We start from the raw sequence: 15,281 nt of genomic DNA, 5'->3' as shown, positions 1-15,281 counted from the left end.
ATTTATACTCCATGTGACGCCACTATTATACTCAGCTCATGAAAAATCAAGGGCAAGGGAATAAGCTTCAACAAAGGATTTCACTTGCGGGGAAGAGATCCACGGGCAAGGGAAAAATAACGGGCAAGGGAATTTGCATAAATGGCCTAATTTACACTAGACCAACTGATGACCGGCCCGGGACGGGCTTAAATTTACTAGTTTTGAAATAATAAAATACAATAGCATCAGTCACTGCTATATCATACGGTCACATGTTGCATTACAAAAGTCAATGTCTTGGCTAATTGATAGCGAGCTACCAACCGGCCCATGCCAACCTGCCAACCCCATGCCAACCTGGCCCAATTAAATGTTAATGGTGGTCTAATGGTGAGCAACCCGGGCTGTCACTCATAGATTTTTGTTGAAACGTATTATTCAGCGGGTATAATATAACATAGGGATTACGTTGAGTAACTAGAGTTACAAAAGATTGACAGTAACATATTATTATAGATTAGGAGACGGGAGATAATAGTTACCGTACCAGAGTTAGTTTCGAAGTAAGATCAGTAATTAAAAGCTTCAAGAACTGACCAGCAGAAGATATCCAGATTCCCAATTGGCTTTGGCAACCGTCACCATTAAGTCGCGGAAACCTATAGCTTTAACAGTTTTGTGTTTCGAATCTCGATCACGCCGGTTGAGAATACTAACCTAGATTTTTGAAAGTTTACACTTAAAAAGCTTGCGGAGGTAATGGAAGTGGAAAATCAGTGGTATCTCTCACGACCACGAACAGATCTTGATTACTGTGGAGAGGACAAGAGAAGAAGATAGAGATAACCCAGAGCTTCAAAATGAGTATTATCTAACATTTTAAAAATGTTCCTCAACTTCTTCGTTGATGACTAACTGTTAAAAAAACGAGTCATAGAAATTTTACTTGGCCAAAAAATTTATTAAAATCAAGACAAAAACAGTAAACAGAAAAAGAGGTGAAGCAATGAAACATCCAAGTTAAAAAAGTAATAATGGGAAAATACAAAGTAAAATTAACAATAAAGACGAAATCGAACGAAAATAATGAAAACCAAATCAAATCAAATAAGAACAATTTCGTCATCTCTATCTTCTTCCCTTGTCCTCTCCACTCCGATAGCTGAATACTTGTCTTGCTAGGGAAGAGCCAAACTTTTTATCTTGTTGTTTTTGTTTACACTGCTGTGTACTCACTGCACTGTGCACTGCAATAACAGTTTTAAGGTTACGAAAACAAAAGCGAATTCACTGCCTAAGATTCGGCAACCAGCTAGGTAACAAGTACGCAAATTAATTTTTTAAAACATTAATTAAAACAAATGAAAACCCCACTATACGGTGTATCAAATTTCGACAGAATTATGTACAAATTTTGATGACGATTGGTCATTCAGGGAAGAAACGTATAAGGCAATACATAACGGACATTGAACCTTCTGAGATCTACTACTACTACCCTACCCCCTATTCCCCACACCCTAATATTGTTAAGGACCTTCGTATTTAAATATACCTCAGGGATGGCCCAGGTAAATATCGGATCGAACGCACATTTCTTTAACTTTTCCAATGAATTTTTCAATAAATACACCCAAAGTTTAATATTTACAAATTGTAATTATTTATTACATAAAACTTACATTTATATAAAATTAAAAAGTTTAGGGCCGAAAAAATTTACAGTATACTCAAACCGAAGTTTGAATTTTCAAAAAATAAATTATCATAATTTCACATTAAATTACGCTGAAGTTTTACTTTGCACCCGTTATCATATTCTCTAAAATACTGCATTTCCATTTGCATACAGTACCCACCAAGCTATTAGGTACACCCTCTTTTTTCACTGCATTCTTATGGCACTACGTGTCTTAGAAAAAGTGCAAAAACGCACCGAACGGCTTGGGCTAGATTTTTTTTCTTTTTTTCCTGAGTAGATATAATGATGATCTACATTTTTTACACACACAAAGTTGTCGTAGGATTAACCCCCATGGCACTAAGGTATCCTTCAATTTATTAGGTACACCCCGTTTTCCCTCATATGCGCCGTGTTAAATACGGCGTTTTCAAAAATAGACAAAAAATACTAAAAATTAAGCTAAAATCTTTTTCTTTGTGCCAAAAGATGCAGATTTCTTCAATATTTATGAATTTAAAGAATGATTCACAATAAAACCAATTCAGAGAACCCTTCCCTATACCTCAAAGTTTTCCACTTCAAAATTTGTACTTTTTACTACAAACTTGCACTGTCGCCACCAGAGGCATTACAAATTTCGACCAATTTTGAAGTGGAAAACTTAAAAAAACTGGACAAGTGACGAGAAAACCTAAAAGCTGCCGAAATCTTGCATATAAAGCGGGAATAATTTGTTGTTCATTTTTTCACGCCATGAATATTCCAGACAGCCTGTCTGATTTTGTTCATATTTTTTGGGGGGGATGGGGTGGAGACATGGTCAAGGGCTAATTGAGCCTATAACTCCTTTTTTCATTCTTCCTAATTCCCACCATTCGCTTTGTTCCTTGCCTCCCGAATTTATGTCTAAAGCCAAACAGTTTCCCGAAACTCCGAAAGATGGATAGGTGGCTCAAAACAAAAAAATTGCCTTTCGGATTTTTTTGTAGGATACTGTACCTCAACCTCTATCATAGGGCTCTATCACCTCTATATACCATCTACCAATACACAATAAAAATGCGGGTTTTTGAGCTACACGTAAAGAAACTTACAGCCACGACAGTATGTCTTCTTTAAGCAGGCATATTTTCTAGAGAATTATTGATTTTCATGCTCTATGTGTATTTCACATACTTGTAGCATTGATGCTTAAAACGATTTTTGTTTTCTTTTGAAACATACTAAAAAAATAAGAAAACAAAAAAGGAAACAAACAAAAACAAACAAAATTGATAATGCAGTAGTAGACAAGGTTTTTTAAAATGTATATTTGAGACCAACAAAGAAGCCGAGAATGGTATTCATTGTTTTAAAAAAATATGTGTTAATTTTTCAACGATATTAATTTTCTTTCCAGTGTTTCCACAGAGCGGGAATCCAGTTGTGCTACTGCAAATAGCTGTCAGACTGCTTGTTGAAGTAGTAATAACTATGCTTGTAATTGTTGATGTACCTGCTGCTAAAAGAAATCTATTAGGGCCTCCCTCTGGTGCAGAAAACCCAGGTTCGATTTCCAATGGGATTAAAGACAATTCTTCGATGGAGGTGTTTGGTTTCTCCATTGGAGGATTTTTTATTCTTTAATTTAAACTCATTAATCAGCCAAATATCCAATGAAGCTTCACTTTAATTCTTACTTTTTTTCACTTGAAAGAAAGTCGCTGCCTGTCTCAGTCTCATCGTCGTTATAGAAAAGTGCTCTACGACTACGACCATTAGCTGTAGCGTCGTCGTAAAAGAGTCCACGTCGACGACGGCCAATAGTGCAAGTAGTCAGAGTTGCCGTAGACGTTGTACATGTTGTTACGGATGTAAAGGTAGAAGTGGTCGTGGTAGTTGCTTTAATTATTGTAAATGTCGCAAAAGATAGAGAGGTGGAACCAAAGAAAAATCGGATCTGGTTAGCTTCGGTGGCTATTGCTGATATTACCACGTTAGCCAAACTAAATCCTAAGATCAACAAACAAGTTCTTCCCAACCTCATTATTTAAAATAAAATAACCGTTTTATACCGCTTTTGTTTGAATACCGTTTTAATAGTGTTACTTACTAATATTTATTTAGCACCAACTCGCACAGTGGGCATGAATGAATGGTTATCCAATGTGGAAATAACTCACTATTTATATTAAATCATCTCCCCGAGGGAAGAATAAAAATGAAAATCCTTCGCTCTTTTCATTTTCTTATCGCTTTTCTCCCCTCGGGAAGGATCTGTCTTATTCGCCATCTAAAGAAATTGTGACTTGTTTTTGCAAAAATCACAATTATTTTTTTATGTAATATTCATTTATAAATGGCCATATTATCTATTGGCTTTAAGTGATTTCAAATAAGAGGAATTACATTTGAATTGATTGTGATTTTTTAAGACACTGTTTAACGCGCAATTATATGAAGGAAACAGTGCTGTTTGATTTTCAAACGATTTGCTTTTACTTTTAAGCATATAGATATTAAAAGTGTGGAAACACCACCGCTTTGTTTTGGTACTGATTTACCTATTCATTTTTGAAATTTATGTAAAGCGCATTTTATATTTTCAAAATTGTAAAATAAAATAACGCTAATTTTCAAGACTTTTACTTTAAATTTTTTCACATCCTTTTTTTAAAAAATCCCTTTTTTATTCTCTTTCTTTCATTAGAAAGTTTTCTCATTTTAATACTCTGCTGTTTATTCACTCTTAGTCAGCACCATAGCCTATAATCTTATCTTAGTACATCACATTACATCATAGTACCAAAGTATATCATCGTTTGAATTCAGTATAAGAAGACCGAACCGGAGAATGCTTAATCAATACGTACTCTCTCGTACATTTTTCATTCGTTTTTTGTAGTCGAAGGCCGGGTAGGGTCTCTTCGAGTATGCCTTCGATTACCCTAAGCATAATCAAAGGTTTGTATACCCTATACCGACCTAAGAGTTCCATACCCAAATTCGGTTACCCTGGCGCACCGAAGCCCTTCGTTTTTCTCTTCGAGTACGCAGAACTAGCCTTGACAGTACTGGAGATTTTGAGTAGGTCAATCGAACAGTTAAACTTAGGGGAGACCGCTTCTATGTGGGACTAGGGGCTAAAATGTACAGGGAAATTTTTATATGTACAATTTGTCTACAAATTATGAAATATATACAGTGTATGTTAAATTATATTTTTTTTATCTTGTAAACTTTTTTTCTTGAAATTATGATTTATTTGTCGAGTTTTATGGGGAAAACAAAAACAATGGGAATTGGAAAATATTTCTGACGTTTAGTTTTTCATCATTGTAATACTTTTTTTAAACTTTTATAAAACCCAGATAGCTGTTTGATAGGGTTTTTTTCTAGTTTAAGATGCTATTAATATTTTATAAAAAATGTGTTTCTAAGTATGTTATAATTTTGTTTATTTCATGTTCGGGGGGAACTGTTAGGTTGGGTTCGGGTTAAACGGAACATGGAAAACGGGGTAAAACAGGTATTCCCAGATCAACGTTATTTCCAGAAAAACGCCCCCTGACAACAAAAACAAGGAAAAATAATCGAAAAAACTTTTTTTTTTAGTATCTCCACTTCCATTTTATAAAATAAATAAAAAGAAGGCACTTCTGAAAGGGAAATGAATTTCCTTTTCACAAGTGCATTATTTAATAAATATAATTAAGACGTTGCAGAGGAAAATTATGTTCCATTTTACCCCTGGTTCTGTTTCCGTTTAACCCATTTTTTCTTGTTTTTCGGCATTTTTTCATGTTGGCATTTCATCAAATAACTTTTAAATTATTTAACGAAAAAAATTTAAAAAATTACCATACGTAAATTAATGCCAGGGAATCACTCCCATACTTTTATTTTTTCATAATTCTTATTTTTATTTAAATGGCAGCGTAAAGAAAAAAAAATATCCCACATAGCCCCGGTCTCTTCTACTCGAAATTCGGTGCGAAAAGCTTAATTCTTACACCTGGCAACAAAGCAAGCCAATCTTAGTGTTTGGATCGTTTGTATACTTTCTGTGTTTCGAACTTTTATTATTTTAAGACTTCTAGGCTTCATTCAAATCGAATGAAAATTTGACCACTTTTTCGCCTTGCGAAACAGCGGTTTCCCATAAGGTTCTCTCGGGTGTCCGGACACTTTAGGTGCCCACTGTATAAAAATTGATTGGTCCAACCTTGTACACGTCCAACCTCAGATAACACAGCCCCGCGCATAAGACGTCCCTGAGACGTCTTTTTGGTACGACTGCGACATCCTAGGGGACGACAAGTTTTTCGACGTTCCATGGGACGCATTAGGAATGCCCCAATGTCCGCTTATTGCATCCATATGTAGTACCTAGTACATCCCTAAGCGCGGTGAAGGGACGCGATTTATAATAAAAAAAGGGACAATTTTCCGTATGCGATGCATTTCCTTTTCTATGTGATGTGCTGTTGACACGATTTCACGTGACAACGTGACGACAAGTGTCGTGTTGGAACAAACATCTATTAAAGTGAAGGACCAGAGATGTCAATAAGGGACTGTAAAAGTAGTTGGTTGCGGACTTAAAAAAATTGTCCAATTTAAAAGAATGGGTCAGCCGGTCAGTTTTAAGACGGATTTGAGACGACCCGTCTCAGCTGTCCCTCTGGCACGGATATTCGACTGGATTGGAACGACAATTCCTATCTGGGATGACTCCGCCCTCCCCTATACCCAGCAGTCGGGTCTAGGATGCCCCATCGACTTATTGATTTACTAGATGTAACAGTTAAATTGTAACAGTCAAGAATTTACCGTATGAAAGAAACTACGCACTCTTTCCAGAGGGCTTGGTACACAAACTCCAATTTGGGCAGACAGAGGGATAATCGAGCTACTTGTGTTCAGACAACCTGGATCGCCGAAATCTGTTCAATGTTAATCTGGCAACCCCGAGCAATTTTCCGCTTTTCTTTATTGCCTTCCCTCTCTTTAGCCCTCCTTTTCCCTCTGACTTCTTCGTCTGCTCTATAGCGTGGTGGACCTGTCAGAGTCCAGAACGACACATTTCTTTGTTTAAAGTTCTTTCATCGTCCTCAGAGTTATATACTCTTCTGATTGTTAGTGTCTCCTCTTCCTACATTTTCCAGGTATATATTGTTATAAGTTGTATTTGTGCCCCATACTAAATTACTGATCTGTGTCCAGTCGCCACCTTGGCTCTAAAGATTATTCGCCATTCTCTGGCCCTCCACGTGATAATCTGTCAATCATTCTGATTTGGGTAACATTCACTTATATATATCATATGTATCTGGCCCTAATTTGTGCTTCACTCCATCAGGTCTGATTGTGTCTGTCTGACTCTTTACAATCATTACGAGTCACTCTCTTCTCATTTTGTGTGTGTGCAATCCCAGGTATTGTTCGTTATCAAATTCATTATTCCCCCACACACTCATTCCCCTATCTTTTCCAGATACCACACGTTGTCTTTCATACCTGGTGTTCTCACCACCCCTTTATCGAATACAATATTCATCAGTCTACAGTCAGGAATTTAATTCAAGGTTTCACCAAGGGAACACAACCTTAAATAGATTACGAACGGGAAAATATCTTTCGAATAATTTGGCCGTATTCTTTTCCAATTCCAAGCCATTACCTAAAAAATAATTTCATGTAAACAGTTTAAATGTTTTATTTTATTCATTCTGAATTTTTTGGATTTATTTCGTAAATACGCTAGTTAATATGGCTATTTTAAAGGTCATTGATTGAAAAAGACGTAGCCAATTCAGGAAGGGGAGACCGGGGCAAGTAGGCTCTTTTTTCACACACCCGGGCCTGCATTTCATAATATTTATCGGAATGGTATTTTTAAAAAATTCAAGATTATTATCTTAGCTAAAATGTAGCGTAAAAACTACGTAAAAGTTATAAATATACAATCATATTGACTGGTTTATCACTTCAATTTTAAGGGAAAATCTCTACCGCTTCCAGGGGCACGTTGGCTAGTTTTTAAGGCGTAAGTATACCATCAAACAGCAACATGAGATAATTATGGAAATTCTATTTGGTGAGTGCAACAGTTCTTTTTTTCAAAAGGTTCTGGAAAAAAAATCTGTTCTCTTTTATAAACCAATAGTACCAGAATTTAGGTTACAAAAAAAAACGTTCTTGCTGATTGGAAAAAACCATCCATTTTCTTAAGGTAATCAATACTTTTTCTACCTACTGTTTAGTTTATATTTACCAACGAACATATTACTGAAAAAAAACTATGAATGTGTTGTTCGCATAGCAGCTAATGTTATTGATTAATATAATTTCTAGTTTCAATAAAAAAATGTTTGCATAAGCGCATGGTCAAAGTTGAAAGGCCTTGTTCTATAGTATACAGTGCAGTCGTCTCCATGAATATCCAATCCCTTCCCCCCAAAGGTGGGAAACTTGCTGGGTTCACTTCAATATTTGATAATTTTAATATCACTGGACTGGTATGTGCGGAATGCACATGGCATTTTTTTCTGTATCTGTAGACTTTATTATACATTGGAATGGCCTATAGGGGGGGGGGGTTAAATCAACACATATTGTCCATTAAAAAGGAGTCCGCCTTTAGAACAGACCAAAAAGTGTTTTTTGCGAAAATCTGCGCTTTAGGGGTTTTTTAAATAATCTATTTTTATTTGCTTCATTGATTTTCATTAAAAAATTTTACAGACAGGATAAGAATTTTGCGAAAAATTGTGAAATTTATTGATCCTGTTAGTTATTTTAGCGATTATTGTTAAAAGATTATTACAAAAAGTGCTGGCTAAGAAATACTGTCTAGATATATCTAGAAATGAGTTTTCCAGAAAATTTTCTAGACAATATGTCTAGATAAATCCGAACACCATGTCAAGAAACCAACCATTGTACAATCGCCCTTTGTAACAATGCGAAAACTCTGGTTTTTTACTCCTTTCGTCGGATTAGCCCCACTCCCTGTCAATCGGCCGACGGATTCCTAATTTTTAGTTGAAAGTAGATGAGAGGGGGGTCGAAAGCTGGAAACGGAAGGGAACGGACAGAAAAAGGTTTAGTAATTTTGTAAGAAATAATAACTCAGTCAGTAACACACTGAGCTACTAATCTTTAACAAGGAGTTCTTGGTTTCTATCCTGAATAGATCCATAAAATAAATTAAATGCCCTTATTTTGCTAATGGGAAATTAAACAAATGGAGTAAACAATTCTGAGGGAGGAGGCCATAGGAGTCCGAGGCGGTGGGTGGTGACATAAAAAAAAAGAGTTTGGACGTCTTTTCTTCTTCGCACCTTTTCTTTTCGAAACAAAGAATCGAGGTATGCGCATTGAAATTTCATATACACAATGTATCGGATCTCAGGGCTGTATAGAGAATGTATGTACACAAGTATACTTTTAGCATACGTCATTTTTTGAAGAGTGTATAGTCGGGTAGTTCTAAGTCTAGATTGTTTTACGGGATTTTATTCAATCTCTTATTTAGGTACACTCACTTCCATAAATAACTGTACAGGCCAAAGCGCGAAACAACGCACCAATGTTGGCTTTAACCAAAATTATCTTTTCTTACATTGAGAAAAATCTAACCGTTTCCTCTCGATTACAAACAACAAAGGCTGTACAAAACTGTGGCCAACACAGGTGCCTCGAGTAGTTCGCTTACTCTAAGCGTATCCAAAAGAATGCACACCCTATACCGACCTTCGAGTTCGATACCCGAATTCGATTACACTGGCGCACCAAAACCCTCCCTGCTAGCACGCTTACATCTCAACAACGTATTCCTGCTATCCATTTTCGACGATTGGATAGACATTTTGGTCATCCATGTTACGTTGAATGTCCGTCCTCATGTCACATCTTTCTACGTAGATTTTTAACGTATATAGGATATCCATTTTTGACGTAATTTGGACGTCCGAAACACGTAAAAATGTACGCTAGATATACAACGAAGATAAAATATCTGCTTTCACTTGGTATCGATCCTTCAACCTTTCCCGTCGCAACTCACCGCTCTATCCATTAGAACGGCCGCTCCTTATCAACGCATTACAATTTTATTATGAATATCTTATAACTTAGAAATTGTCAAATAACAAAAATTAACAGCTTATTACATTCACGTTAAATAAGCAATAGGATTAAAGAAGAAAAATAAAAAAAAAATATAGAAATAAATTTTTTGTACGTTTAAATTTTACTTTTTTATTGTTACTTAGCTTAAAACATTATTTAATGGAAATTAATACTTTTCACATGGTGAATTAAGGCTAGTTTTTATGAGTTCTGTCAACTAATAGAAATATTTTAGCTTTGATTCTGGCGTTTGTCCATTGGCCGTCTATTTGTTGTTCAAAAATGAACTTAAACAAAACTAGACGTATATTTGTATCCAATGGACGTCCAAACTAGGTACGTCCGTTTATCGTCCACTGTGGTCATCTGATGGACGTTATTTGTAACCAGAGAAAGGATATCCAGTTTATGTGAAAATATTACGTCTATTCGACAGTTAAAATTCATACAAAGTAGACAAGATCACAACATCGAAGAAAGACGTGAAAAGTACGTAGTATCGTCGTATTTTTTCGACGATAAATGGACACAACGAAGAATGGATAAACATACGTCGTATAAACGGATAGTAGACCAGCCGTGCTAGCAGGGCTTCGTTTACCTCTTCGAGTAAGCAGAACTAGCCTTGAACGTACTCGAGATTTTGAAAAGTTCACTTGAACAGTTAAACATACTCGAAGATTGGTACGAAAAACTACATTTGTAATAAGGGAAAACATTCAATCTCAAAAAGTTTATAAATATATCTTAAAATAATTTATAAATGAATAATATTGCTTGATAATAAAACTAGCATGTGAAATTTTCATTTGTAGAAAGGTAAAATTTGTAGTCTCAAAAAATTTTAAAGTCCCAACTGCAAAAGTATGATTTCCAAACTATGAAAAAATTTTCAATCTCGAAATACTTCTCTATTCTATTAAATCCGAACTCCGAACCAATCAAACCAATCGAACTTCGATCTATTTTTTCACTCGAATTCGAGTGGTGAAGCATTTCTTACCAAGCTTCAGTGCACTTCGAGTACCTTAAATCATGAGAGTGTGGGAGAACCTTGGAGCTAACGCATTTTGATTTTTTCTCTTTAATTTTTCTTATTCTTAAATTTTTAAATATTGGATCACCCCAATTTTTTTTTCGCAAGTTTCCCCACCCTCGGCATGGCCTTAGGGTATGAGGGTGGCAAAACGGAAGGAAATACTTTGTTCTACAATCCTTCCCTTTGTCCCCCATATCCTAAGGCCATGCCGCAGGTAGGAACAGACCATGCGAAATGTTTTGGGAGTGATTCCCTTTATTGAAGGGGGCGATCTAATACCTGTGGTGGTACTGTATGATGACATCGCATAAACATACAGTAGAATCAATTTCTCAGATTGAAAGAATTAATATTTAAGGTTTTGACTTTTTAGGATTTCTAACTTTAAAATATAAAAGAATAAGAGCTAAAATAAAAAAAGTGATCAGATCCCCCATTCTTCCCTGCACCTCAAATAATATTAAATGATATTTGTATTCAGAAATTCGCTAATAAAGTAACATTATTCTAATAAAACAATAACCCCCCCCCCCGTCAGCTTATGATATCAAATAGCTTTTTTGGGGTTGAGATTTCATTTGGTAAGCATATGACAGTAATAGCCTACTCAAAATAGTCGTTTTTGTGAACTAAATAATTTGTTTTGCATTGCTTAGTTTATTCCAGATTACGATAGAATTTCAAGTACGAAGAAATCCAACGATGGCAGAATCGTTCGTTCCACAATGATAATTCTGTGCGAAGCGAAATACTTTATGATCTTTTAGTATCTTTTCAATGGCACACGATCATTAATGAAACATTAATTTCAATTTTCAATCTATGGGCAGATTCAGAAGATTATAAAGCACCTGATCTTCTATTTATTGGTAATTACAGAAGTATACAGTCGCCGCTACAAGTTTCTTTAAGTGTAGCTAAAAAAAACGCCTTTTCCCTGTTCATTGGCGGATGGTATTAGCCTGTGATAGAGGTTGAGGTATCTTATTTGATCGTTTCTTTATTTTGACCATCCCTATTTACTTAACTCTACCTTTTAACATCAATTACTAATTTAACCGCGATATCGCAAACGTTATACAATCCTATTGCCTAATGCTAAAATGAAACTAATAGATGCAGAAATTGCCGATGAAACAAACTGCTTGTTATGTCACCGTTTAATTTAAGAGCTTTTGCTAGTTTATTGGGCATCGATTCAATGGTCTGATTATCGGCCATGGTTACCCATAGTTTAGAAAGCCGCCAACAAATAATTGTCGGTTGGGTAAGGGGTAGGGGGTAAAACATGAGAAAATCGAGCAAATAAGGTATCTCCACCTCTATCATAGGCTGATACCATCCGCCAATACACAGTAAAAATTGTTGGAAATAGACAAGGATAAGAGTAAGATATTTGCTCAACTAGGCTTCTGTATTTGTAACAGGAATTGATTTGTGCCAGCATGTGGGCTTTTCAATTACATAGGTATGTAACACAATAATCTTCCACAATGTGGGCTTCATGTCATATGACATGGATTGAACATAAATATATAATTACCTGAGTCCAATGGACTCGGATGAAATACAAACAGAAGAAACAGATCAATTCAATTTACGCCGCATTATATATAATTACCTGAGTCCAATGGACTCGGATGAAATACAAACAGAAGAAACAGATCAATTCAATTTACGCCAGGAATGTGAAAAGGTAAATCTGATTAGGAATCAAAACTCAGGACACAATGTAAATGGTTCTAGATACAGAGGTAGCTGCTGAGAAGCAACTTAAACAAAAACCCGCCAGCTACTAGAGCTAGTCTTTTTTTGAGAGCTGCTTGTCAGCGTGGTGCCAGGAGAGAAGTGAAAGAGGGAAACGGAAGGGCCTATACAGTAGATGAAAGAAGGCCGAGGAATCTCCCGCTTCACGAGTGCTGCCATCTAGGGTGCTGTTATCTAGGGTTGCATGGTTGCATATGAAATCACAACACTCCTCCTCAAACATTTAACACATAAAAATTAAATAAGGCAGCAAGTTTCTTCCTTGGGATTTGTTTGTTGTCTCCTTCTAATATTGGAAATGAGAAAAAGAAAAGATTAGATACTAGGAACAGGTACAACACCGATTGCCTCACGTAACACAGAGAAACAGGGGGTTCGGCAAAGGCTTTGTAAAAGGGTCTGCAAGTTGGTCAGCAGTCCGAATATACTTCACATCAATTTATTTCGCTTCCTGTTGTTCCCAGACAAAGTGGAAGCGCACATCTATGTGCTTGGTCCGCTGATGGAATTTTGGACTCCTTGTCAGTTCAATTGATGAAATGTTGTCGCACATTAGGAGTAGCGGTTGCTTCCATTCCGGAACTATCTCCATCAGAAGGCGTCGTAGCCAAACGCTTTCTTTGGCTGCTTCGGATGCGGCTACGTATTCCGCCTCAGTGGTAGAAGTGGATACACACTATTGACGGCAACTGCTCCTTGCGACTGTTCCTCCGTTTAAAATGAAGATGAAGCCAGACGTCGATTTCCTCGTGTCAGAGTCTCCGGCGTAGTCAGAGTCCGAGTATCCAGTGGGAATTGTAATTGAAGGACCGTATCGCAGTCCATAATTTCTCGTTCCCTGCAGGTATGAGAAAATTCTTCTTACAGCGTTCCAATGAGCCTGTTGAGGATTTTCGCAGAACTGTGAAATCTGATTCACGGCAAAGGCTATGTCTGGTCTGGTTGATAGCATAAGGTACATAGGGGATCCAGTGGCTTCCTTAAAGGGAACCTTTATTGCTTTTTCCGGGTTGCTGTACTTGCTGAGAAAGGAACCGGGTGTTGCTGGCAGATCGACTGGGTTGCATCCGTCCATGTGAAAGCGCTTGAGGATTTTCTCTGTGTAATCTGGCTGTGACACATAGAGAAGCTTTTCTTTCCGGTTGCGGGTGATTGAGAGCCCAACGAAATGATTCGCTTCGGATGATCGCATTTCAAAATGCTCTGCAAGGTAATTGATTATGTCGTTAATTGCTTTGTTGTTGTTGCTGCATACTAAACCATCGTCCACCCATATTACGACCATGATGATCTCCTCCTTGTGGTGGCGGTGGTAGAGACAGGGGTCAGACTCGCTGGGAACTAGGCCAAATTGTCGAAGAAAAGAATCAAAATGCTTGTTCCAGACACGAGACGCCTGTTTTAGCCCATACCGACATTTGTGTAGTCTGCAAACCATGTTTTCCTGCCCAGCTACTACGAATCCCTCTGGTTGCTGAAGGTAGATCTCTTCATCTAGCTCACCGTACAGGAAGGCTGTCTTGATGTCTAGTTGGTGCATCTCAAGATCATAGGATGCAACAAAAGATAAAATTATTCTCAGCGTGTCCTGTTTGGCGACTGGGGCGAATGTCTCTTCGTAGTCAATTCCAAAGCGCTGTGAGCAACCTTTGGCCACTAGTCTGGCTTTGTAGCGGGGTTCTGCATCACCTACACCTGGTTTCAGTTTGAGGACCCATCCTGATTTCATGACTGAGAATTGGTCCGTTGGGAGTGGTGTCAAAGTCCAGGTGTGGTTGTTCAGTAAAGAATCATACTCCTCCTGAATGGCTTTTTTCCATTCCTGGCAGTCAGGTGCATTCATTGCGTCCATGTAGGTTTTGGCTCGGATGTCTCGACTGTTGATTGAAGCGACTCGTCCCATTGTCTCTTCGGCTCTCGATGACTCAGGGGATATTTGAAGTGACGAATGCGAGTGGATGGAGTCTCGAGGTTGACATCATCTTCTGTTGCGGTTGGCGCGATGGGGTTGTGATGGATTTGGTCCGGTTGATTGACTTGGAGGATGTTATTTGCTGGACCTGAATTTAGATCTTCCAGGATTGGAGATTGATGTTGATGTGGCTCACTTGGATTCGCATAAATGAATGGGTCTGGGAAGTTATTGGTCTCGGGGGCTGCATGAATAATTTCCTTAGTGACAATGTTGGGTTTTGGTTGCATGAGAACATGGACATCATTGGGACGGTTAGTAATCAAATCATGAACATTGTCTGCTGCGGGATTATTAGCAGGTGCCGAATCTTCTTTCAATGTGGCAGTAGTCCATTCATTGAAGATGACATCTTTCCTGATTCGTATCTTCCTGGTTGTTCGGTCCCAGAAGCGATATGCCTTTTGGGTTGTGCAATATCCAACGAAAGAGCAGGAAATGCTTTTGGAGTCCAGTTTCTTCCTTTCAGCTTTTGGCACGTGAATGTAGGCGGTGGATCCAAAGATGCGTTGGTTGCTAACATCCAGCTTGGTTCCAAACCAGTTTTGGTAGGGAGTATTTGGGGCTGTTTTTGTGGACACACGGTTTAACGTGTAACTGCACAAGCAATCGCCTCCCCCAACAGCTCCAAAGGAATGCTCTTGGCGTGAATGAGACATCGTGCTGCCTCCATGACGGTTCTGTTGGCTCGTTCTGAAACGCCATTCTGCTCCGGGGTGTGT

The 15,281-nt window shown here is 37.6% G+C and overlaps 1 protein-coding gene and 1 long non-coding RNA gene across 3 annotated transcripts; one reads left to right on the top strand and one right to left on the bottom strand.

Moving 5' to 3' along the window:
• Positions 1–2,957: 2,957 nt before the first annotated feature.
• Positions 2,958–3,800, bottom strand: LOC124199601. Its single transcript, XM_046595439.1, has 2 exons — positions 3,346–3,800; positions 2,958–3,286 (listed from the first exon to the last, which is right to left on the bottom strand). Exons 1-2 carry the CDS (start codon positions 3,690–3,692, stop codon positions 3,010–3,012), a joined length of 624 nt encoding a protein of 207 aa, XP_046451395.1. The 5' UTR covers positions 3,693–3,800; the 3' UTR covers positions 2,958–3,009.
• Positions 3,801–6,488: 2,688 nt separating this feature from the next.
• On the top strand, positions 6,489–7,628 carry LOC124200286. Of its 2 annotated transcripts, XR_006877252.1 has the most exons (5): positions 6,489–6,813; positions 6,872–6,947; positions 7,008–7,083; positions 7,143–7,345; positions 7,433–7,498. It is a non-coding gene; the product is annotated as an uncharacterized LOC124200286 (long non-coding RNA). The 2 variants fall into 2 exon arrangements; XR_006877251.1 differs by having other exon boundaries at positions 7,143–7,628.
• The last annotated feature ends 7,653 nt before the right edge of the window (positions 7,629–15,281 follow it).

This window comes from Daphnia pulex, chromosome 8, assembly GCF_021134715.1.
Source record: "Daphnia pulex isolate KAP4 chromosome 8, ASM2113471v1".
In the NCBI taxonomy this organism is placed as follows: Eukaryota; Metazoa; Arthropoda; class Branchiopoda; order Diplostraca; family Daphniidae; genus Daphnia; species Daphnia pulex.
This window is presented reverse-complemented; position numbering and strand designations above follow the sequence as displayed.

Bases quoted from the DNA above. Each gene is read 5' to 3' on its own strand.
- LOC124199601 (XM_046595439.1), bottom strand. From the start codon at position 3,692: ATGAGGTTGGGAAGAACTTGTTTGTTGATCTTAGGATTTAGTTTGGCT. The intron at 3,287-3,345 runs GTAAGAATTAAA...TTTAAATTAAAG, and splicing joins TTTCTTTCAAGTGAAAAAAA to AATAAAAAATCCTCCAATGG.